The following is a 26582-nucleotide window of genomic DNA, read 5'->3' on the forward strand; positions in this document are numbered from 1 at the left end:
GCTCACCATTATTGTTTAGAACTATATTTAAGAGAGATTATATTAGCCAATCTCCCAATTTAAATCTAGAGTCTCCCAAAGAATGGCACACCCCTGGGCATGAATCAGTTTTATGAATTCCTCCTGAAAATACACTGAGGCTTTTTTCTGTTCTTCCCATAATTATGCCATTTAATCTTTTGTCAATTTTGTCCTAGAAATGTTTTAACATATTTGGTTCATTCCATTGGAATTTGCCAGCAAGAGTTTGTCACTTCCAGTTTCCTCCTAAATTCACTTTAAAGAAATAAAAACAAAAATCTTAATTTTAAAAAAAGTGTTCAAAGGATAAAAACCACCCAATACTTCAACTATCACCTAATGGACCAGACAGGGCATAATTTTGATAAAGTTATTACACTGTCAGATACTAAGGGAGGGGAAAAGGAGGAGGAAAGAAAACAGCTTCTGGGTAGCAGGAAGTAGAAGGAGACATTTGCTTATAAAAGGAGAAAACTGGCTAAAATCCTTTCAGGTTAAAAGGAGTAGATTGCAGATATCCTGGACGTTGCTGACATACCTCCACCTCAATGGCATACTCAAATTATGATAGCAGCGAAAAGGTAAGTCCAGTTGGAATAGAATTTTCCCAACAGATTCTCCTCTCCAAGTTTTTCTAAGTCTCTTATGTTTCTTTCTTGCTATGAATCTGACTTTACTCAAAATTTCTGATCGAAATAAAACTTCATCTTTCTCCCCTTTCCAAACGGATTGTTATTTTTCTCCCCACATATTTGCTCTGAACTTTCGGATTTACAGTAAGGAGAATGAAAAGCTCCCTAGTCCAAGGAAAAGGATTTATTTTGTAGGAAAGGCAAGGAGTACAGTACCTGGGCAAGATAAAAGCAGTAAAGAAATGGAGAGCAAAGACAAAAAGGAAGTGGAAAAGAGTAATTTGGGTAAATTCAGGAAGTAATGTGATCAATTATTGATTTCTTTCCTCCAACTGCTAAGAAATAACCTATTCCCTCTGGGCTTGGTGCCAAATGCGTTTCCAGACTAAGTTTGGGTCGTCCTGAACAGGACGATAAACTAAATGTGAGAAGGCAGCAAGGCGTATTGAGAGGGAGCAGCAGGCTAGATGTCTGAATTGGCCAATATTAAGTGTATGATTATGTGCAAGTCCCATGATTGCCTTGAGCCCCCACTCTACGAGAGGAGTAATATTCCCCCATTAATGTCAAGGTTGTTTTTTTTTGAAGTTTACAGGAGTGAACTTTTGTAGGAGTGCTTTGAAAAAGTGGTATACAAATGCAAAATGACGTATCTAAATTAAGAGTTTGAACAATGGGAAGCCATTAAAGGGATTTAAGTGGAGGAGGGGAAGGGGCCGATAGCAGGAGAGCCACCTCCCTGCTCTCGGAGAGTGGGGTTGGTATGGAGTTTCTTCATCTTTGGGTTGAGAGAAAAAGGTAGGTCTGAAACTTACTCTAGCATGTGTTGCTCTATGGCTGTGGGCATTTAATTTCTGAGATTCTCTTTCCTCTCTCACAATATACGATAACTGGTTAATTATTACAGGTATTTTGCAAGGATTAAGTGGGAGAAATACCGAAAGCACCTAACACAGTAACTATATAGCGACCCAGTAAATGTTAGCTCCTTTCTACCCATCTGCTTTTCTTTCTCATTTACTAAACCATTAAATAATATTGGGTTTCCAGTCTGGGCTGTATGCTGTGCTATTACTTTGCATGCAATGGAGAATTTAAACAAATCCCCTCCCATGAGGCCTTGGAGCTTGAAATAAGGCCAGTGTGGCTGCCGCTTAGAAAGCGCAGCGGTCTTGAGCTGGAGAGGCAGGCAGGGGCCAGACTATTCCAAAATTTGTAGACTATGTGAAAGAGTTTTGTCTTTAAACTAAGAGCAGTGGCAAGCCACTGAAAAATTTTAAACAAGAGGGCGATCAATCTTTACCGTAAGAACAGGGTCAGAGTAGGTTTTGGGATAACAGGAGGTTATTGTATGTGTCAATGAGAGATAATGATGGCATGATTGAGGATTGAGAGACAGAAGAGGGAAAGGAAGGACATGATTTTAGAGATGAAATCAGCATACTTGGTATTTTGACTAATGGGGAGAAAAGTCATGAGGGACATAGTTTTCCTGCCCCTCCCCCCAAACCAAGCCGTACTTTTTTATCTACGCTTTCCTAATAACATACTTCTAAATTTGCTTTTGCCTCATTGTTTGGCATTGTTTTCCTCATTGTTTCACCTACGTAATAGAGGGTTTGCTAGTTAACTTCCAGTTCAAGAAATATCAGTAACTTTTTGCTGTCCACCCATTGGCATTTCAGTTCCCTTTTTATTAGTTGTGACTTGAAAGCAAGCAGTTTAGTTGTGTGACATCAGATGAAAATCGGTGACTGATCCATTTCTTACCAGAATGTTGTTGAGGAGGAATTAGATGAGGAATATGTAATAATCACATTAGTTCCAGTAAAAGAAGAACCTCAAGAGGAGCATCAAATGGAACCAAGTACTTCAACTGCAGAAGTTAAAGTAAAGAAGTCTAGGAAAAAGGATAAAGGTATGAGGATAACGATTTCTCCGTTTCCAGATCCTTCACCTCTCGGATGCCCAGAAAAAAAGATTTTTCTTTCCTACTCTGGGCTATATGACACCCAGCTGAAATCTCACTTTTTTCCATGAGGCATTTGATCTGTGCTTATAGATTCCTCTCAAACCTCACATTCTCCTCAATTGCCAGGCACCATGTACTGCGTTACTTTTAGGAGGTACCAGGGTGGGGGATTGAACCCGGTACGTTCTTTGTGGGGAAGCCTGCACTCAAATACTGAGCTATACCGGCACCCTCAAGTTGATCTTTTTGTTTGTTTGCTTGTTTTGTTTTTAGGAGGTGCAGGGGATAGAGCCCGGGATCTCATACACAGAAAGCAGGCATGTAACCACTTGAGCTACATTCGCTCTCCCCACGACACAAAATAGGCATGTGCAGACTTTGGCCAAAGCCTGGCTTATGGGTCAGCTAACTATAAACTCAAATTCCCAATCCATGAAGTCTAATCTCCTATTCCTTAATAATGAGGTTAATAATTACACTCTAGTCCTCTTACAAAGATTAAATAAATGTTTGAAAAACATTTTGTGTTTTGTTTGGTAATTACTGATCAAATATGAAGCAGCTCTTTTTTTTTTTAATATGGAACACTTCACGAATTTATGTGTCGTCCTTATGCAGGGGCCATGCTAATCTTTGTATTGTTGCAATTTTAGTATATGTGCTGCTGAAGAAAGCACTGAAGCAGTTCTTAATATCATGATCCTTTATCTCTCTTTTCAGTGCTTATTATAAAGGCATTGAATAAGTATTTTTAGAATGATTTTATTATCTGGGCCAAAATGAAATAAATTTAGAGCTAAGCAGACTAAGGAAAGATGGGGTGCTGCAGAGAAAAATAAAGTAGGCTGGCAGAATGGTGTATCATTCTTGGTTGTGGGTTGATTTTTTTTTTTGAGGAGTCAACTAAAATTTTGTGGTTAAAAGTCCAGGCATTTTGGAGGAACAATCCAATACAATAACTTATAGTTGGGAATTAAGGGCAATAGAAAGCAACAGGCAAGTGTGTATAGTATGAAGAACTTGAAATTTAGAATCTCAGGATGGAGTCCCACATCTGCATTTTAATGCATGTGTAATCTTAGGCAAGTCCTTTAATTTGTAAATCTCTTACTTAAATTGGTAAACTTAGAAACATGATAGTTTGTGTGCAAATTGGGTTGTGAGAAGTAAGTGCTCAATATGAAAAAGATTTTTAGAAATACTAAATTGTTACTACTTTAATTCCATTCTGTCCTCAGTTCATCTTCCTGAAATGAATGAGCAATTCAAAGCTTGCTCAAAACCTGGTTATAAAGAACCAGTGCTTCCCTTGCCAACCATTTTGCCTCCAGTTAATAAGATACATCGGAACACTCTGCGGAAGTGGTGCCAACAATTTAATTTGAGTACCGATGGCCAGGTAAATATACTTGTGGGAATCTGTTGCTCAGAGCAAGTGTGAGAATCATTGTTAACTTTTAACTTGGATTTTCTTCTTAATTTCCGTAGAAAATAGAGGTTTATCTGAGGCTCCAGCAACATGCTTATCCTGAGCAAAAACAGGTGAGTGAAGGGTGTGGTGACGGTTTGAAGGTGGGTTGGGATCATGAATTGTTCTCCTCTCCCACTTTCTTCATGTATGTTTCACTTCTAGGGCACGTTTTCTCAACAACAGCACTCTTAATGTTTTGGGCGGAATATTTTTTTGTTGCTGTGCAGTGTCCCTGGCCTCTGCCCACTAGATGTCAGTAGCACAAACCCCATCCCTTACTACGTTCACAAACAAAACCAAAATTTCTCCAGACATTGTGAAATGTTCTCTGGGGAGCAAAATCTCCAGTTGAGAACCACCGCTCTAAGAGAACTAATATTCCTGCCTTCCCAAATTAAAGTATATGTTTGGGTCAGCATAATCATAAAATTGACAGAAAAGTTCTTTGGGCAGTAGCTCTTAACTGAATACTAATATTCATGAACCCCCATTTGCAGGATATTCCTGACACACCACAGGAGGCCAAGCTGCAGTCATGCACAAAGAGATGCAAGGCGGCCAAGGATCAGAAAAGTTGTAAGAAAAGGGAGAAAGAGGAAGTGACTAATACAGTTGAAGTGATAAGTTCGGCTCAGGAGGCAATATTGGCATCATGGACAAGAATTGCTGCAAGAGCAGCTCAGCCGAAGACTGTGAATTCATGTCCCATTCCTACTTCTGTTGAGACTTTCTTGCTGCAAGCCTCTGGTAAGATCAACTTTATTTTTTATCTTTACTTTTTTAAAATGTTACATTCAAAAAATATGAGGTTCCCATATACTCCCCATCCCCCGAGATCAACTTTATTTTTATTTTTTTTTTCTTCATAATTTTTTTAAATATTTATTTATTATTATTATTTTTTAATTACATTAAAAAAAAAATATGAGGTGCCATTCAACCCCACCGCCCCCGCCCCCCACTCCCCCCACAGCAACACTGCGAGATCAACTTTAAAGAGTGAATATTCTTTCAGAAGGGGAAATGATTAATTTATTAGTCCAAGACCGAGAGTGGTAAAAGGGAAGAGATTAGTTAAAATATTGAATCTGTAAATAGGAAATTGGGTCCACATATGGCTTATCTCTTCCTTGGTTGGTATATAGCAAAGTTGTGTCTCGATGGCTCTCTAAGCCAAGTGATTGAATGATGACTTTTTCTCATCATTAAGCAGAATTCCAAGGTTGAACAAAAAGTATAATGTGATAATGTGATGAGCCACAGCCTGAGGTTGTTCCCTTTACAGTCTCCCTTCCGCAGGTCATTTATAACATAATAGATGAGAGTACAGGTGTTGGAGTTGAAATCCTTAGTAGCTTTACCATATTCTAGATATGTGACTGGCAAGTTACTTCACTCCTGAGTCCTGCTGCCTGATAAAAAGGAGATTATGACTATCCTTTTTCAAAGAGTGGTTGTGAGGCTTATATGAGACACAGAATTTACACACTGAAAGCAGTCAAAGGTTTGGGGCCCTTGTCCTATTGGAAATCTTAGGAGAATGTCAGCCCTATCTTTCTCCACCAGCTCCCTGCTTCTCTCACCTTGGTGTTTTTGCTTTCATCTCCAACAGACCCTGTCTTAGGCCAGCATTGATTGCCCTCCTTTTTGTCTTGAGTCATTTTTCTCCTCCCTTACCTCAGAAATCTTCTGGATCCTTTTTCCCCAGGGCTAATATGTATGTACATATTCACCTACATAGAGCATTTAGCCAAAGGGGCCAAAATCTGCATGCCCTCTGCTCCCAAGTCACCTCTGAAGGAGGAATGGGTGTCTTTTACTATTTGTGCAAATGTACTTTCCAGCTACAAAGCTGTGTGCCTGGGGACCTGCCTTCACAAAGATGACCCCTTTTTTTCTAATTTTCATGAATGCGCCATAAGAGCTAGTAGCATTCCACATTTATTCATCCTTTTGTGTTTTCTTCATTCAGTAATTAAGCACTTACTATGGGCCAGAGGTAGCTGCTTAGCTGCTGGGTGCATTGTGCTAAACACACACTGCCCTCATCTCAATTCCAGGCACTTGATATCTGCACCACTTTGTTTTCTTAAAAATATTTCATCTCCTCGATTAGATTGTTGCTTACACTTTTTAACAAACACTCTGGCTTGTGTTCAACAATTGAGGTGGTTTAGTGTAGCAGTTAGGCAAATGGGCTGTGAATTAGAGTACCTGGATCCATGAACTTGGCTTTGTGAAAGTTATGGTATTTAATACCTTAAGCTTTATTTTCCTCATCAACAAATATGAAAGTAATAGAAGGTAAATATTAATGTTTTTAAAAATAAATGTTCTAATAAATGTATAACACTTAACAAAACCCAGGACACACACAAAAAGTGTTTCCAAAAGTTAACTGTTGTTATCCCTAATGCTATAGTTTGTGACATTAGATACAATGTCTTTTGATCTACATTTTTCATGCTTCTCATTCAGTAGATTTGTCAGCAGAACATGAGTGTGAAATCAAGAGTGATTTGCTGAGAGGCTGAATTGGGGGCACTATTACGTGGTCTTTACTATTTGTATTTTCTCTCCCCAGGTGTCAGATGGTGTGTGGTCCATGGCAGAGTTCTCCCTGCAGACACAAAGGGTTGGGTTCGCCTGCAGTTCCACGCAGGGCAGGTCTGGGTGCCTGACACTCCTAAGAGGATGATCTCTCTCTTCCTGTTACCAGCCTGCACTTTCCCATCTGCAGATGTAGAAGATAATATGCTGTGCCCTGACTGTGTGAAGAGGTAACCCTTAAGTATCTTCCTAAGCATGGCACTCAGAAAAGTGGATGTCTTCATGGGTACCTCAGTAGTAGGGTTTAGTAGGGTAAGTCAGAGGGCAAACGTGCTGTTTTCTTAACTAGCTATTTAGATTAGGCAAAAATAGGAAGGAAAAAGCAGTTAGCAGTAGATTAGAACTTATTTGTGGTTACTTAGCAGCCTTAAAAGTATCTGACAAGCAAAGATCTTAGCTTTGTCTCAATTTTAACCACCAATTCTAAGGAGGAAAACAGTTCTTACTGTAGTCAGCTCCATGTATCTGGGACTACAAAGATTAAGGAGATTAAATCCAGGTAGCATGCTTGAATGGACATGGGTAAGAGAAGCTATAAAAATATTTGGCAAGTAACTGATATTGGAGTAGTTTAGGAAAACTTCTGAGGAAATTACCTATATTTAGGAAGAGTTCACCAGCTGGAAAATAATACTTTGGGCACTATCATAGAGGGAATATCCCATACACACGTGGAAATGAATGCAAATAGGCAAGTATGATTGAAGCTTATATTGAGAAGTATGCCTGGGAATGAGAAAAGTGTACCAGGAGAGGTTTTATCTGTTAAAGTTCTCATTGATTATCGTTAGATCACTTTTTTCCCAGTCATTTTGGAACAGACCCCTTGGCAAATATATTCTATACACTCGCTCCAGAAAAATACATTCTAAACTGCATTAGATTTTTTTGGAACATAAAATTCCTAATGTTCATTTAAGAGTACAAAACTCAGCTTTAGGCGATGGGGTTGAGTGGAGATGGGTGTGAGAGGTATGCAGAAGTAGATTTATATTTTATAGAGGGGACAGAAAAGTCACAACAGAGACTAGATTGGAGAGTAGGTAAGAGATAGAATAATTCAGGAAAGACAATTTATGATCCTGACAAAGAATTTAAAGAAGGGAACTCAAGACACGGGGACACTGTCTTAAAGATAGAGGACAGGAAAAGTGTAGAAGTCCTGTTAGTGAGGAAGACTAATGCTTGGGTCATGCTCTAGCATGGGTCTCGAATTCTGAAAGAAGTTTAGGTTAGAGATAAGCAATATTTGAGGATCATTATATATGTGGATAAGAATGTGTCATAATGAGAAGGACTGAGGAAAGAACCCTGAAGAGAATCAACATATCAGTGGTAGGTAGGCAGTGGGGAGAAAAAGTACAGCTAGAGGTTGGGAGATAAGTGAGAAAGGGAAGAAATGCAAGTCAGAAATGGTTGGCAGTGAAGTGAGTTGGTCATGGAAGGTGATGATTAAGAGAGTAATGCTGCAATTGGTAATTTAGGACATCATTGGTGGACTTTTTAAGAGTAGGTTGAGGGGATCTGTAGAAGCAGAAATGTGATTGCGAAAGGTTGGAGCCTAGCATGTGAAGAAATGGGAACAGGACATAAACATCTCTATTAGTTGAGTTAGGAAGGAAGGACTAGACATTAGATAGGGAAGTCATGGCAAGGAAAGTTTCTTTTCCTTCCTCCCTCCCTTCACTTTTTCCTTTTGTTTTTTAATGGGAAAACCATGAACATATTTGAATGGGAAGGGCCTGTAGGAAGGGAAGGGAGAATATAAAGATGAAATAAATGGGATGATTACAGTTTGTAGAATATGAGTCCTGGACACCCGTTTCTTGTTTACTACATAAAACCTTTCTTTCTATCATCTTTAAGTGGTATGTCAAATTACACAGGTACTCCTGAAGTAGATTCCTTGTTTTATTGGTCATTTTCAAGGGTTTAGTGTGGAATGATCTCTTATGCGAACAATTTTTCTAAGTTTTTTTTCTAACTTGCCTTATAGGAATAAGAAATTAATGAAAAGATTAATTATAATAGGGAAGGAAAAGCGACCTGCTTTGAACACAGCAACATCACCCTTTTTGGATGGGCAATGTTGTAACAAACAAGAAACAACTGAAAACCCATAGTCAAATTGACTTGTACCTCAGTGATTGTTGTGCTGTGTCCTAACCATCCACAGGGCTGCCTACTTTCCAGAGGATAAAAGGGAATTTCTGGATTCTGGACTTGGGGTTTGCCAAAAAGTGACTGGTACTGCTGCTTTTCATGAGTTGCAAACAAATAAACCAATTCAGGGGAGCCAACGGGTATCAGTGGTTGAGCATCGGCTTCCCACATACAAGGTCCTGTACCAAAAAAAAAAAAATGAAATCTAAAAAAAAAAGTTCCTCTGTATTGGTTCCATATAAATTACTCTCAGAGGAGAGTTACATTACAGAAGTCTCAGTAACTATTTTGACATTAAGTGTGTAGCTACACAGAATGTTTTTGCTCATTTAAAAAATTGTATGCTTGTATAATATATTCACAATATTCAAATGGTACTTGAGGGTATGGTGAAATATTTCTCATTTAATACTGACACAATTAGCCTTGCTCTATCATATTGTGTGTGTTATTTTCTACAATGAAATTTCTACAAGTAGATTTGTTGTAGAATAAAATTTCATCAAGTGGTAGAATTGCTGAGTATGTGTTCGTGATTTTTAAAAATTACCTTATTGCTCTACATAGCTGTTACCTTTGACACTCCCAGTAGCAGTGTACAAGAATGGTGTTTACACACTAACTGGCACCTTTTGGGACTTTATCTACCTATATGGTAAAAAGTATCTCAGTGTGTTTTTCATTTTTAACTGAGATCACTGTGTTTCCTTTAGCAAATCAACAAACATTACAGGTGTCAACTCTTCAAATTGGGCACAGTCCTAAAACCAAATGGTTTTGAGCATGTAACAATGCAGCTTAAAAAATTTGGTAATCTAAATACCAAATGGGAAAACTCTGAATATTGTAATTTAAAATGTTAATGTAACATGTTGATTAATGATTGTAATAGAACTCAGCTAATGCAGTATGCTCTTAATCTGAGTTCAATTTGTCATCCTCCTTGAAATCTATAAAATTAGTCTCAACTGCTAAAGAATCCTCTATAGAACCCTCTCTACTAAAACTTTAGTGGGGCTGTGTATAAACACTTAGTCCTTGGCTTTGGACTATGAAAGATGGGTGTAAAATGCCACAATAATAATAAATTAACTCCTGACTCTCAGCTGAATTTTTGTTGTACAGCTAGTCTGAAAAAAACATTCCTGACTAATGAAGCTAGAGTACAATACAGAGATCAGAAAGATTGATGTTATAGTCCTTAACAGTTACGGGGAATATAGCTAACTGGAAAAAGATGTTCAAATGTTAAAAACGGTGGAAGGGAAGGCAGTCCGTAGTTTCTATTTTTTAAAAGATTTCTCTCATTGTCTTCCCCCCCCCCCCAGTTGTCTGCTCTCTCTGTCTGTTCACTGTATTCTTTGTCCACTTGCATTCTTGTCAGTGGCACTGCTAATCTGTGTCTCTTTGTTGCGTCGTCTTCCTGTGTCAGCTCTCGGTGTGTGCAGTGTCACCCTGGGCAACCTGCACTTTTTTCGCATGGGGCACATTCCTTGTGCGTGGGACTCCCCTACGCTGGGGACACTTTGCATGGCAGGGCACTCCTTGTGCGCATCAGCACTGTGGTCCAGCTCACCACACAGGTTAGGAGGCCCTGGGTTTGAACCTTGGACCTCCAGGTGGTAGGCGGCTGCTCTATCTGTTGAGCCAAATCCGCTTCTCCCTAGTTTTTTTTACAAGAATCTATTGGGGAGTCTGTGTTATATCCTCAAACTCTGCTTCCAGAAAGAAAGCCCACCTTGAGGTGTACACGGGAATAGGATTTTTTTTTTCTGTGTGTCACTTTTCTTCCTTAAACTATGAAAATATTAAAATACTCTGTACAATGAATACCTGTGTGTGCTCTACCTAAACTCAAAAATAATAACATTGTATATATGAAATTGTAATGTGTTAATATAACATTTTTTACTGAATCATTTAAAAGTAAGTTGTAAACATTACATTTCACTCCAAAAATGTCTACATTTCCTAAGGGAAATCTTTACATGAGCATAATATCAATATCACACTTAAAGTGATACATTTAATTTTTCAAATTGCCACAATTTTCCATAATTTTTCTAACCAGGTCCAGTTAATGTATACATGTTATATTTAACTTAAGCATCAATTTTTATCATTAGTTTTCCCATAGCAATTTTTTTTTTCAAAGAATCTCAGCCAGTCTAGACAAGCCTGAAGGAAATTTTTTTTTCTCTTAGAGTAATTTTCTACTTTATTTTTTAGTTGAATTTGGTAATATAATTGTATATTTTACCTCTCAATAGAGATGTCTCAGTAGAGGTACATTATTTTATTGGTATTTGATAATCAAGATTGTAGTAGGTATATTCTGTTATATTTCAGAGTATAGAAATAAAAATTGTTGACATTTTTATTAGATGTATCACAAAAGGTGTTCATAATATATTCAAATATCAAGATTATGATGAATCTTAAGGTTTGTAAATACAGCTTAAGAAATTGTAGAAGTTGATTTTTTACATGACAGTTGTACTGAAGTCTTAATTCTAATGGTTAAATTGTATCTGTTGGACTTTTTTTAAACTTAGATGCCTATATCATCTGCAAATGATGACAGTTTTCCCTCCTTCCCATGGAAGATGCCTAGTTACTGGTTAAGAAATCATTTCCAGAGCCAAACAGCCTGGATGCAAATCATGGCTCCAGAACTCAATAGTGGTGTGACATTGGACAAACTCCTGTACTTTATATCTATATGGTCCCATTTGAAAAATGAGGATAACAACTATCTGCCTCATAGACACATTGGGATAATTAAAGGTGTTGATAATTGAAAAGCATATAAAACAGTACCTGATAAATAGTCGTAAGTGTTTGCTGAATAAATAATATTAACTACATTTCGAAAATCCTTGTATTTCTGCTACAAACACTCTAGAGCCTATTTGGCAGTATCTACTCATCTTAGTTTGCCAGGGCTGCAATAACAAAGTACGGCAGACTAGAAATCGGAAATCAAGGTGTCTGCAGGATCATGCTTTCTCTTTGAGTCGAGCCTTCTGGCTGTGGCTTGCACCCATGACTCAGTCTTCCATCACGAGGCCTTTGTCTCCTCTGTCCTACTCCTAGTGTCCCAATTTCACTTCCTCTGCTTATAAGGAGTCTAGTGATTGGATTGAAGTCCAGCCTGGCTGATCTTGTAGACTGAAGATCTTATTTACAAATGAATTCATATCCACAGGGCTGGGGGTTAGTACTTGGACTTATATTTGTGGGAACATGCTTCAATTCATAACAGTACTAGAATAAAACATCTGAATGTTATATAACCCAGTAATTCTACACCTGAGAATACAGTAGAAGAGTGTTTACAGTAGCTTTCTTTATTCATTATAGCAAAGATACTACAAACAGCCCTAGCATTCATCAATGATAGAATAGATAAATCATTGTATCTTAATAAAATGAAATATTAAGCAATAGTGAAAAAAATTGCTACACATAATGATAGACATATCTCAGGTATAGGTTGAGTAGGCACCAAAGAATGCTGAGGCAAAATTAGTGGTTATCTTTGGGATAGAGCATTGACTGGAAAGACACAAGGAATCTGGAGTGCTGGAAATGGCCCACAAGTGATACACAGGTGAATACAAATATAAAATGTTATTAACCTGTGCACTTGAGATTTATATGTAAACAAATCAATTTTAATAAGTAAACTTTACAAAAAATTGATACCTTTTATGTCTCATTTTTGATCAATTGCATTTTATCCAGGACTTCCAGTTCTATGATGACATCAGGCACCCAGTTCTTAATGGGACTGCATCTAAAGATTTCCTGTTAACAATAGTCATTGTCAAGAAAGGTTTTTTCTATTTCTAGTATTCTGAAAGGTGTAACCATAAAGATGCTTTTATTCATCTATTGATATGATTGAGATTATTTTCCCCCACCATTACTATTGTTAAAAAAAAAACCTGATAAATTTCAAATGTAGAAATAAATTTGCAGTTTTTGATTGTGGTAACAGACATATACCATTTCCCATTTTAACCACCTTCAACCTTCAAGCATTAATTACATTCACAATGTTGTGCTACTATCACCACCATCCATTACCAACACTTTTCAATCACCCTAAATAGAAATTCTGTACCCATTAAGCATTGCCTTCCTGTGATCTAGCCCCAACCCCTGGTAACCTATAATCTATTTTCTCTCTCCATGAATTTGCATATTCTAATTTGATATAAGTGAAATATTTTTTAAAAAATCTGTCCTTTTGTGTGTGGCTTATTTCACTCAATATGATGTTGTTTATTCATGCTGTTGCATGTGTCAGAACTTTGTTCCTTTGGGCTCTTTTGAGTAATGCTTTGGTATACAAATATCTGTCTGTGTCTCTGCCTTCAGTTCTTTTGGGTTTATGACTAGAAATGTGATTGCCAGGTCATGGTAAATCAATTAAACTTTTTGAGGAAACACCAAACTTTTCCACAGCAGCTGTGTCGTTTTACAGGCCCACTAACAATGTATGGGGGGTACCTATTTCCAACCACCCTGGTTTGACTGAGCTGAGGATCCCTTATGCCTTCACCATGCCATGGTGTGCTTTTTTTTTTCTTCAGTCTTAATTTTCAACTTCTATCCAAACAAGCTACACTGATTCCCAAATTGGAACAGCAACTTTTTTTGTTGGCAGGGAATATGACTGTTTGCATTCCAATTTTTATTTCATCTTAGAGCATAGGAAAGATAAATGCTGAACTTCATTGACAATAGCTCTCAGTTTCCACATTTAAAAAATGAGGGGCTTAAAATAGTTGATGTGATAAATCTTGGCTCAGCTGACTTAAACTGAATTATTTCTAAGGCTCATTCCATTTTTTAAAGTATGATTCTGAACATTTAAAAAATAATAATTTGATACAATTTGCAGTACAAGAGAAGATTGGTTGTAGTTTTTCTTTATGAAAATATTTTGTTAGTTGCCTCTGGCAATCATTGTCTTCTTTCTCCACTGAGTGGGAGAGAGCAGACAATAGCCGTAAAGATAGTTTCTTTCCCTTTTCTCCCTCCCCTTTCCTAAAGTACAGAATGTGTATCATTTTCGTAGGTCCGAATTAGTAAGGAGGCAGGACATACTAGGTGTGAGCCATGGAAATAGCAGGTAGAATGTGTTCGGTGCTCTCTGTATATTCATTCATTCATTCACTCACTCATTTCACAGACATTTACTGAGCTAACCTATTTATAGAACACTTCTGTGTCAGCCCTGTTCTAGGTGCTAAAATACAGGATTTACCTGGTAGGTACAGTCCCTGTCATAGAGCTTTTAAACTAATGAAGAATATATACCTTAGTAAGTGAAAGTTTGAGCATTGTTACAAAGGGAAAGTGCAGTACATATATTTTATTGACAGCTGTATTTTTTTTAGATTAAGGTAAAATTCACATAACACAAAGTTAATAATTTAAAAGTGAATAATTCATTGGCATTTGGGATACTCACAATGTTGTACAACCACTACTACTATTGAGTTCCAAAACCTTTTTATCCACAAAAGAAAAACCCTGTGCCTATTAAGTAGTTATTCCCCATTCATCCTCCCCCTTGCACCTGGAAACCACCCATCTACATTCTGTCTCTATGGATTTATCTATTCTGGATATTTCATAAAAATGAAATCACACAGTATGTGGTCCTTTGTGGCTAGCTTCTTTCATTTAGTATAATATATTCAAGGTGCATTTGAATTGTAACATGTATCAGAACTTCATGCCTTTTTGTGACTGAATAATATTCCATTAAGTTGTTTCCACCTTTTGAACGCTGTAAACAAATATGTGTAAGTATCTGTTTAAGTTCTTATAACCTAAAATTTCCACCTTTACCCACATTAAGATATGTAATCCAGTGGTATTGTACTCACAGCATTGTGCTACCATCACCATCATTCATTACCAAAACTTTTCCTCCAACTCAAACAGAAATTTTGCACCAATTAAACTTTTACTCCTATTCCCTACTGCTTATCTGGCCTCTGGTAATCTGTATGCTAGCTAGGACTCTATGATTTTGCTCATCCTAATTATTTCATATCAGAAAGATCATAAAATATTTGTCCTTTTGGGTCAGGCATATTTCACTGAACATGATGCCTTCAAGTTTCATCCATGTTGTTGCTTGTTTCAGAACTTCATTACTTTTCATAACTGCGTAATTTTCCATGGTATATGCGTACAACATTTTGTTTCTTCATTGGGTGATGGACACGGGTTGCTTCCATCTTTGCCAATTTTGAATAATATCACTATGAACATCAGTGTGCAAATGTCAGTTTGAGTCCCTGCTTTACATTCTTTTGCATATACACCTAGAAGTAAGATTGCTAGCTCATATGGTAATTCTATATTTAATTTTCTGATTAACTGCAGAACTGTTTTTCACAGTGGCTATACCATTTTACATTCCTACCAATAATGAATGAGTGTTGCTATCGCTCCACATCTTCTCTAACACTTGTTATTTTTCTTTTTTTTTACTAGTAGCCATTCTAGTAGGTATGATGTGACATCTAATTGTGCCTTTGATTTGCATTTTCCTAATGGTTAATGATGCAGTGCATCTTTTCACTTGTTTTTGGCCATTTGTGTATTGTATTTGGAGAATTGTCTAGTAAATTCTTTTGCCCACTTTTTTTTTATTGGATTGTTTGTCTTTTTATTGTGTTGTAGCATTTCTTTAAAAATTCTGGATGTTAAAACCCTTATCAGATATATGACTTCAAAATTTCTTTTCTGTAGTTTGTCTTTTTACTTTCATGCTGAAGTCCTTTAATGCACAAAAGTTTTTAATTTTGATGACATCTCATTTATCTATTTCTTTTGTTGCTGGTGCTTTGATGTAAAGCCTAAGAAACCATTGCCTAACAAAGTTCTGAAGATGCTTTCCTATATTTTCTTCAAGGAATTTTATAGTTTTGGATCTTATTTTTAGGTTTTTGATCTATTATGAGTTCATTTTTGTATATGGCATGAGGCAGAAGTCCACATTCATTCTTTTTGCATATGTAGATCCAGTTTTCCCAGAACAATTTCTTAAAGCAACTCTTCTTTCCACTTTGAGGGGCTTTGGGACACTTCTCAAAATTCATTTGGGGGAACCAGACTTGGCCCAATGGATAGGGCATCCGCCTATCACATGGGAGGTCCATTGTTCAAACCCCGGCCCTCTTTGACCGTGGCCCACGCACAGTGCTGATGCGCGCAAGAAGTGCCGTGCCACCCAGGGGTGTCCCCTGTATAGGGGAGCCCCACGTGCAAGGAGTGTACCTCGTAAGGAGAGCCGCCCAGCACGAAAGAAAGTTCAGCCTGCCCAGGAATGGCGCCGCACACACGGAGAGCTGACACAACAAGATGACGCAACAAAAAGAAACACAGATTCCTGGTGCCACTGATAAGGATAGAAGCAGTCACAGAAAAACACACAGCGAATGGATGCAGAGAGCAGACAACTGGAGGCGGGGGATGAGGAAAGAAATAAAAAACTAAATCTTTAAAAAAAAATTTTAATTGGGGGAGTGGGTGTGGCTCAAGAGATTGAGCACCTGCTTCCTTCATGGGAGATCCTGGGTTTGGTTTCGGTGCCTTCTAGAAACAAGGACAAACAACAAGCAAACAAACAAACCAACCAACTCAGGGGAACTGATGTGGGTCAGTGGTTGAGCACCAGCTTCCCACATACAAGGTCCTGGTGTCTCAAAAAAAAAAAAGAAAACTTCAACTGGCATTTATATGATAGATGTGGTGGTGTAATTTTGAACTCTAGTTCTGATTCCTTTCTGTATAAATGTCCTTTTGCCAGTGACATGATTTTTTTGACTACTGTAGCTTTGTAATAAATTTTAAAATCAATGAGTATGAGTTCTCCAGCTTCATTTTTCTTTTTAAATATGGTTTTAGCTATTTGGGGTCCCTTATCCTTCCAAATTTTTAATTTTTAATTTTATTTAATTTTTTTATTATTTTTTTAGAGTCTTTTTTTTTTTTAAGATTTATTTTATTCTGCCCCCCCTCCACCCCAGTTGTCCATTCTCGGTGTCTATCTGCTGCGTGTTCTTCATCTGCTGCTGCTGTTGTCAGCGGCACGGGAATCTGTGTTTCTTTTTGTTGCGTCATCTTGTGTCAGCTCTCCGTGTGTGTGGCACCATTCCTGGGCAGGCTGAACTTACTTTCATGCTGGGCGGCTCTCCTAACGGGGCGCACTGCTTGCGCATGGGGCTCCCCTACGCGGGGGACACCCCTGCGTGGCAGGGCACTCCTTGTGCGCATCAGCACTGCGCATGGGCCAGCTCCACATGCGTTGAGGAGGCCCGGGTTTGAACTGCGGACCTCCCATGTGATAGGCGGATGCCCTATCCACTGGGCCAAGTCTGCTTCCCCCAAATTAATTTTTTAAAGCTTAATCAAGCTCTTTTTAATTTTCTTATTACTATTACAAAATGGGCACAATGTTCATGCTAGGAATCTCAGAACAAACAGAAAAGAAAAACAACAAAATTAACATAGCCATAATAATCTAGATATTTTTAATGCATTTATGTGTGCAGATTTTAAATGAGATAATTCAATATCTACACATCTGTAACCTTATTTTTCACTTACTTTATGATGTACATTCTTTGTGCCTATATTAATCTATCTATGACAGCTATTTATATATTATAATTTACTTTAGCTATCCCTTTCCATGCACATTTAGGTTGTTTCTAATTTACTTTTTTGTCAAACAAGTCTGTGATTAACAACCCTATGGTCAAATCTTTGGGGATATGTATAATAATTTCCCGAGGGTAAATTTCCAGCAGTGAAATTGCTAGGTCAGATTGTGTGTGTACATTTTTAAGGCTTTTGATACATCCTGTCAAATGACCTTCCAAAAAGTTCACACTAATTTACATTTCACGAGATGAGTCATGCTTGCAAACATCTGTTTACCTGTGTCTTATCTATACTGAATAGTCTTTCTTTTTTTTTCTTTCTAATGTGAGATCTCACTACTGTTTGCATTTCCTTAATTACTAGTGAAGCTGAATATTATTTCATGTGCTGAGTGGTTGTATTCTTTTATGCATTGTCTGTTCACCTCCTTATTCCAGTTTTTTAACAAAGCATTAAATATTGTAAAAATTGATAACTCCTTGTTTGTTACAACTGTTTTTCCTTTTTAGCACTTAAAAAAATATTTTTATTAGAGAAGAAGTGGTTTTCAAGAACAATCATTCATAAAATACAGGATTCCCATATACTACCCCACTACCAATACCTTGCTTTGGTGTGAAACATCTGTTACAATTGATGATAGCACTTTTTAATAATTGTACTATTTTTTAACAGTAGTTAATCTTTGTTACAGTTGTTGATAGATTATTAGAATAGTACTATTGGGAAGCGGATGTGGCTCAACTGATAGATTGTCCGTCTACCATATGAAGGGTCCAGGGGTCTATCCCCAGGGCCTCTTGACCCATGTGGTAAACTGGCCCATATACAGTGTTGCCGTGAGCAAGGAGTGCTGTGCCACTCAGGGGTGCCTCCATGTAGGGGTGCCCCATATGCAAGAAGTGTGCCCCACAAGGAGAGCCACCCTGTGTGAAAAAAAAGCACAGCCCACCCAGGAGTGGCGCCACACACATGGAGAGCTGACGCAGCAAGATGATGCAACAAAAAAAGACTTTGTAGTTTCCAAATGCTGCTGCACAATGCAATTGGACACAGAAGAACACACAGCGAATGGATACAGAGAGCAGACAGCAGGGGGGAAGGGGAAAGAAATTTTAAAAATATATAAATAAATAAATCTTAAAAAAAAAATAGTACTGTTAACTATTATCCAGAGTGTACACTAGATGTTTTTCCCATATACCACTCTATAATTAATACCTTGTATTAGTGTCATACATTTGCTATAATTCATGAAAGAACATTTTTATACTTATTTGTAGATATTTGATTCCTTTGGTTACTTTTTAAATGGAATTTTTAATTTCCTCTTCAGATTGCTCATTACTAGTTTATAGAAACACTACTGATTTTTGGATATTTGCTAAACTCATTCTTTAGTTCTAGTAGCCTTGCTTTAGATTTTGGGGGACTTTCGAAATATAGGATCACAAGTCATCTACAAATAGTGAAATTATTACTTCTTCCTCTCCAATTTGCATGCCATTTATTTATTTTTCTTGCCTAAATGCCCTGGCTAGTACTTCCAGTACAGTGTTGAATAACAGTGGTAACAGTGGGCATCCTTGTCTTATTCCAGATCTTAGAGGGAAAACTTTCCATCTTTCATTATTGAGTATTATATTATCTGTAGGTTTTCAATATATGCCCTTTATCATGTTGAGGAAGTTTCCTTCTATTCCTATTTTTCTAAATGTGTTTGTCAAGAAAGATTGCTGGATTTTGTCAAATGCCTTTTCTGCATCAATGGAGATGATCATATTTGTTTTTCTAAAATTTTCTTTGGTTGACTCTTTCAGGAGCAAACACCTGGGATAAAACCCTCTTGTTCATGGTATATAATTATTTTAATGTGCTGTTTGATTTGATTTGCAAGTATTTTGTTGAGGATTTTTGCATTTATATTCCTTAGGGGAATTGAACTATAATTTTCTTTTCTTGTAGTATCTTTTTTAAAAAAGATTTATTTAATTTATTTATTTCTCCCTCATTCCACATTCTTTGTGCTCACTGTCTGCTCTCTGTTCATCTTCTTTTTTGGAGGCAATGGGAACTGAACCTGGGACTTCCCATGTTGGAGGGAGGCACCCAATCACTTGAGCCATCTCCACTCCCTGCTTTTGTATCTCTCATTGTGTTTCTTCATTGTGTCTCTTCATTGTATCATCTTGCTGTGCCAACACTGTTGTGTCAGCTCGCTGTCTCACTAATCTTTAGGAGGCACCAGTTACGAAATCTGGGACCTCCCGTGTGGTACACAGGCGCCCAGCTGCTTCAGCCGCATCTGCTTCCCTTTTGTGTATCTTTATCTCTTTTGGTATTAGGGTGTTGTTGGCCTTATAAACTAAGTTAGATAGTGTTCCCTCCTATTCAATTTTTTGGAAACGTTTGAGCAGTATTGGCATTAATTCTTCTTGGAATGATTGCTAGGATTCACGTCTGAAGCCGTCTGTTTCTGGACTTTCCTAGGGAGTATTCTGATGACTGATTCAATCTCTTTTCTTGTGATTGGTTTGTTGAGGTCTTTTATTTCTTTTAAGGTCAGGGCAGGTTCTTCTAGGAATTTATCCATTTAAGCTATGTTGTGTAGTTTGTTGGTATACAGTTGTTCATAGTATCCTCTGATGACTTTTATGTCTGTGGGGTTAGTAGTAATGTGTCCCCTCTCAATTCTGATTTTATTTTATTTGCATATTCTGTCTTTCTTTTTGTCAGACTAGCTGTTTGTTAATCCTGTTATCTTCTAAAACAAAATTTTGGTTATGTTCTTTTTCTCTTCTGTTTTTGCATTCTCAATTTCATTAATTTCTGCTCTAATCTTTGTTATTTCTTTCCTTCTGCTTGCTTTGGGATTAGTTTGCTGTTCTTTACCTAGTTCCTTTAGCTGTATAGTTAGTACTTTGATTTTAGTTCTTTCTTTTTAAGGTAGACATTTAGTGCTATAATTTTCCTCTCAGCTCTGCTTTTGCTGTATCCCAAAAGTTTAGATGTGTTGTGTTCTCACTTTCATTCATTTCAATATACTTACTGATTTCTCTTTCAATTTCTTTTTGACCCACTGGTTTTTTAAGAGTGTGTTGTCTAACCTCCATGCATTTATGCATTTTCCAGTACTCCATCTGCTACGGATTTCTAGTTCATTCAATTATGGTCAGGAAAAGTGCTTTGTATAATTTCAATCTTTTAAAATTTATTGAGACCTGTTTTGTGACCCAACATGTGGTCAGTCTTGGAGAATGATCTATAAGCCCTTGAGAAGAATGTATATTATTCTGTTGGGGAGGGGAGGCTGTGTATGTTTGCTAGAGATAGTTCATTTATCAAGTTGTTCAATTTCCTTATTGAACTTCTGCCTAGATTTTCTTTTTTTTAAAGATTTGTTATTTATTTATTTATTTATTTATTCTTCTCCACCACCCCATTGTTTGGGCTTGCTGTCTGCTCTGTGTCCATTTGCTGTGTGCTTTCTGTGTCTACTCATCTTCTCTTTAGGAGAACTGGGAATCGAATCTGGGACCTTCCATGCGAGAGAGAGTTGCTCAATCACTTGAGTAACCTCAGCTCCCTGTTTTGTTGTGTCTTTCATTATCTTTCCTCTTTGTGTTTCCTTGTTGCATCAGCTCACTGTACCTGCCTGTTGCACCAACTTGCAGTCTTGCTTGTCTTCTCTAGGAGGCACCAGGAACTGAATCCAGAAACTCCTATGTGGTAGGTGGGAGTGCAATTGCTTGAGCCACATCCTCTTTCCTAGATATTCTGTCTATTGATGGGAATGGTGTATTGAAGTCTCCAACTATTATTGTAGAACATCTATTTCTCCCTTCAGTTTTTGCCAGCATTTGCCTCATGTATTTTGGGGCATGCTGGTTAGGTACATAGATAGTTATGATTGCTATTTCTCCCTGGTGGAAAACCCTCTTTAATAATACATTATGTCCTTCTTTATCTTATAACAGTTTTGCTTTTGAAGTCTATTTTGTCCTACATTAGGATAGCTACCCCAGCTCTTTTTTTTTTTTTTTTTTTGTTACCGTATGCTTGAAATTTCTTTTTCACCCTTTCACCTTCAAATATTTTTTTCACTTTTTCATCTTCAACCTATTTGCATCCTCAGGTCTAAGATGGGTCTCTTGTAGATATCAATGACTCATATTTTTTCATCCATTCAGCCAGCCTGTGTCTTTTGAATGGGAAGCTTTATCTATTAGCATTCAATATTATTACTGCAAAGGCAATACTTACTTCATCCATTTTGTCTTTTGGCCTTCATATGTCATATCTTGTTTCACCACTCTTTTTACAGTTTTAGTTATTTTACTGATAATCTTTTCTAGATGCTCTTCCAAACCTCTCTTTCCTCTTGTTTTCCCTTTTAGGCTGCAATCCTCCTTTTAATATTTGTTGTAAGGCTGCTCTTTTGGTGACACATTTAGTTTTTGTGTATCTGTGAAGACTTAGAACTCACCCTAATTTATGAAGGTCAATTTTGTCAGATATAGAATTCTTGGCTGGCAGTTTTTTTATCTTTCCATATCTTAAATATTCCCATGTCTTCATATGTTGTGCTCTTCTTTTCATTCATCTCAACATATTTACTGATTTCCCTTGCAATTTCTTCTTTGACACACTGATTGTTTAAGAATATGTTATTTAACTTCCAATTTTGTGTGGATTTTCCAGTTCTCTGCCTGTTTTTATTTTTTTAAAGATTTATTTTTATTTATTTAATTCCCTTCCCCTCCCCCGGTTGTCTGTTTTCTGTGTCTTTTTTTTTTTTTTTTAAAGATTTATTTATTTATTTAATTCCCCCCCCTCCCCTGGTTGTCTGTTCTTGGTGTCTATTTGCTGCGTCTTGTTTCTTTGTCCGCTTCTGTTGTCGTCAGCGGCACAGAAAGTGTGGGCAGCGCCATTCCTTGGCAGGCTGCTCCCTCCTTCGCGCTGGGCGGCTCTCCTTATGGGTGCACTCCTTGCGCGTGGGGCTCCCCTACGCGGGGGACACCCCTGCGTGGCAGGGCACTCCTTGCGTGCATCAGCACTGCACATGGGCCAGCTCCACACGGGTCAAGGAGGCCCAGGGCTTGAACCGCGGGCCTCCCATGTGGTAGACGGACGCCCTAACCACTGGGCCAAAGTCCGTTTCCCTCTCTGCCTGTTTTTAATTTCTAGTTTCTTTCCATTATGGTCAGAGAAGATGCTTTATGCAATTTCCATCTTTTTTCAATTCATTGAGACTTGTTTTATGATCCAACAGATCTTGGAGAATGATGCATTAATCCATGTGCACTTGAGAATAATGAGTACTCTGTTGTTTTGGGTGCAAAGTTCTGTACATATAAGTAAGCAATAATTCCAGAATAGCACTTAATATCTAGCTCATTTAAAAATACGTTTAATTTTCCTAAAATCTGTATCTTGCACTTTTCTTTTAAAAATCGTGGATCCAATCAAAGTTTGGACATGTTGTTTGATTGTTTTATCTCTCTAGTTTTTTTTTTACTCAAAAGGGTTGTGATTTCTTCTTATGCTGTTGACTTTTTGAGGAGAAATGTCAGCTTTCTTGTACAATATACCACATTCTGAATTGTCTGGTTTATCAGGAAGTTCTTTGACTAATTCTCTTTATTTCCTCTAAACTGGAAATCAAGACTTGAGGCTTGATTATATTCAGATAAAAAATTGGGGGCAAGAATACTTCATAATTGACATTACTTTAAATCTGAAAGTATATATTTTGGATTGTTTTATTATTATGTTCAAAATGATATTATTGCTTCATTTAGATGATGGTCACCAAATTTCTCCACAGTAAACTATAGCTTTCACTTTGGAATTTGTAAATAATATGTCGGGTGATACTTTGACACCTTGTTATTATCTTGCCCTTTCTTCCTCAACAACTCTTAATCTAATGATTTTAGCATACAAAGGTCATCCATGCCTGAATCAATTATTACATTGTGAGTCACAAAACCTTCTCAGTCCTTCTTCATTTACTAGCTGGCATTCTGTATAGACTATCTTCTTCCTCTCTTTGGAGTATCATTATGGCCTCACATGTTAAAAAAGTATTTAAAAATTAATCTTTTTTTAAGTTTAAAATTGCTTTTAAATTTAATTTTTATTTTTGTGCTGTGATCAATTAATACAACGATGATGCATTAAAATATTCTGTTGGATTCAATTAGATATTATTTGATTTAAAATTACTGCATTTTAAAAGTGATGAGCAGATCTTCTACCTTCCTTTTTTTTTTCTTTGCAATTCATTGTTTGTGGAATCTTTCTCCGGTCATTTTTTTTCATGTACTGTTCTACCTAAGTTTTGGCTATTCTATTGGACTCATTATCTGAGTTTGGATGTGTTCTCTCCTTTCTATCTCTGGAAAAATGTATAAAAAGGAAGTTATTTAGCATTGGATAATTTGTGGTGTTCACATGTAGGCAAAGATTTTTATGGGGGGGATATGTGGTTATCATTTCAATTTCTTTATTTATTGGCTTATTCAAGGTTTGTATTCCCTTCTGTGCTAATTCTTTCATTTTGCATTTTTACCAAAACTTATCCATTTCTTCCAAGTTTTCAGAGTTATCACCATATTATTTAAATCTATTGTGTCAGTAGTTATTTTTTCTTTTAGGTTATATATTTGGTTTATTTGATTTCCCCCTTTTTTTTTTCTTATTAATTCTTATCAAAGATTTATTCATTTCATTAATCTTTCCAAAGAACAATATCCAAGTTGGGTTCTTCAGAAAGCAGACTCTGAGACAGAATGTAGTATTGTCGTAGAATTTGAGAGAGGTTCAATTATTTGCGTATAGAGAAGCCAGGACTCAGGAATGATTTTGAGAAGGAAAAATGGTTTATTGATGGCCGGCCGGACTCAGGAGCTTTCTGTTTCAATCCCAAGCCCGGAACAAGATTTTCAAATTTCTTTTATACAGAGAGGAAAGGTCAAATGGTCTCTTTGTTTCAGTTCTCAATAGGTTCGAATTAGCATATATATCTTCTACATCTTAGGTAAGCTTTTAGCATGGACTCCAGACATTCTAGATAAGCTTTTAGCATATTTGGTTTGCATTTCCCCTAAATACTTAAAGTTTATAGACCTTGCATTGTTAAACTGTTTCCTGGGACTAGAGTCGTAGCCATTGTCACTAAGGGCAGGACTGCAGCCTCTTACCATTCTACACCCACAAGTCAAACAGCTTAGGTTATTTCTGAAGAGACAAAGAGCCTCCCACCCATAGCCCACATCAGCATACAATATTTTGAAGAGCACCTTCGGATTATCACTAATAGAAAGCAGCAGAAGAAAGCAAGATTGCAGAGAAGGAAAAGTCAGACTGTGATCCAGGCCTGAATCACACCCTTGGTCCATCCCAGGGGAAAGCTCTGGAGTTAAAATGGCAGAGTTGTCACGTTAGGTCAATGATTGTGCTTTATACCCCAGTCCTTGAAGTAGGCTATGTCCTTGGAGAAGGGCACTCTTCTGTAACTGAGGGTGTCTCTCAGGAGCTGCCAGCTCGAGGCTGCCTTGACAACACTCTTCTTCACTGAAGGGGGATCTAGGCAGCTGGCTTAGTTTACCAAGCTGCTATGACAAACACCACATACAAGGTTAGCTTAAATAATGGGAATTTATTGGCTTGGGGTTTGAGGTAAGGAGAAGTCCAAAATTAATATATTGGTAAGGTTTCTTTCTCCCCAGAGTATATAGAGTTGTGGTGCTGGCTGTTGGCTATCCTTGGGTTCTTTGACTTTTATTTCTGTGATTTTTAGAGAGTGTGTGTATGTTTTATGAGGCGTCCAGTAACTGGATTAAGGCCTACCCCGGTTTATTTTCAAAAAGTCCTATTTATAATGGGTTTGCACCCACAGGGATGGGGATTAATATGAAGAACATGTATTCATTGGGGGCATGTAATTCAATCCACCACAGCAACTCATTTCCACATTCACTACAACCAAGTTCTGAAATTTAAATTCTCTGCATTGCTGTTTTGTTTTCTATTTCCTTAATTCCTGTTTTTATCTTTATTTTTTCCTTCCTTCTTGGTTCTTTGGACTTATTTAGTTGTTTTTTTTCTAGAATCTTGAGTTAAATTATTGGTTTATATATATTAATTCTTACTTGTTTACTGATCAATATTTTTAAAGCTAGAATTTTCTTCGTACAAATAGCATTAACTGTTTTCTTAATCTGGGCCCTTTAATCTTTCTCTAGATCTAGGAAGTTCCCAAACATCATTTCTTCAGTACACATTTTTCCCAATATTTATTCTTTTCTCCTTTTTCAGGACTCATTAAATATATTAACTTTCATTTTTTACAGCTTTTATTTTTCTGGAAAATGTTTATCTTGGATTTGGGTCTGGCAATTTAGAACTGGTAAGGCATCTTCCTGGTGCAAAGAGCCTGAACATAGAAATCCTAGAATCTTCTTTCTTTTCAGTCAGACAAGCCATTTAAATGCCTCAACCCAATTTAGGCTACCATGAAAGGCAGTAACTCTGTACCTAAGCAAGCTAGTGGGATTTCACCATCCCTAGGATCACTCAAAAGAGGAGAAAAGCCAGGCCATGTCGTTATTGCTTATTTCCAGCTTTGGTCTCTGAACTACTTTGTTCCTCTTGTCTATTTTTATTTATATCTAATCCTCCAAAAAAACAAATAGCTTCTTGTATCCATACACTCTCCAAATACTTCTATTTTATACCTATGTTTTTAAAACCTAGCTCCCTGCAATTGTCTGTATTTGTCTTCAGTTCTGGGGATGGGAAGAGTGTGCCAGTATAAGAGAGATGTTTTGGTCCCATGTAAGCACTTAATCTCACTCTTCACACTTCTATTGCTTAACATTTAGACTTCTGCAAGCTTGAGAATATGAGTATTTGTGACCTGCAATATATTTTGTAGAATTAAAATGACACTAATCTGAACCCAGGCTATTTATGACTAATGACAAAGTTGTCCAATAGTCAGTCTATTTTA

General features: G+C 37.2%; 1 protein-coding gene and 1 non-coding gene across 2 annotated transcripts; one reads left to right on the top strand and one right to left on the bottom strand.

The window, feature by feature from the left end:
- The first annotated feature begins 569 nt into the window (after window positions 1-569).
- DPPA2 (developmental pluripotency associated 2) lies at window positions 570-8829 on the top strand. The gene is made up of 7 exons (XM_004479561.1): window positions 570-602; window positions 2427-2571; window positions 3864-4024; window positions 4114-4167; window positions 4594-4843; window positions 6681-6876; window positions 8703-8829. Exons 1-7 carry the CDS (start codon window positions 570-572, stop codon window positions 8827-8829), a joined length of 966 nt encoding a protein of 321 aa, XP_004479618.1.
- Window positions 3199-3302, bottom strand: LOC111760829 (U6 spliceosomal RNA). The gene has a single exon (XR_002794411.1). It is a non-coding gene; the product is annotated as a U6 spliceosomal RNA (small nuclear RNA).
- Window positions 8830-26582: the final 17753 nt, after the last annotated feature.

The sequence above is a fragment of the Dasypus novemcinctus genome, chromosome 4, assembly GCF_030445035.2.
Source record: "Dasypus novemcinctus isolate mDasNov1 chromosome 4, mDasNov1.1.hap2, whole genome shotgun sequence".
NCBI classification, from domain to species: Eukaryota; Metazoa; Chordata; class Mammalia; order Cingulata; family Dasypodidae; genus Dasypus; species Dasypus novemcinctus.

Excerpts from the sequence above, each read along its gene's own strand:
- DPPA2 (XM_004479561.1), top strand. The coding sequence starts at position 570 with ATGGCATACTCAAATTATGATAGCAGCGAAAAG. Across the intron at positions 4,025-4,113 it reads ATTTGAGTACCGATGGCCAG|AAAATAGAGGTTTATCTGAG; the intron begins GTAAATATACTT and ends TAATTTCCGTAG. Across the intron at positions 4,168-4,593 it reads CTTATCCTGAGCAAAAACAG|GATATTCCTGACACACCACA; the intron begins GTGAGTGAAGGG and ends CCCCATTTGCAG.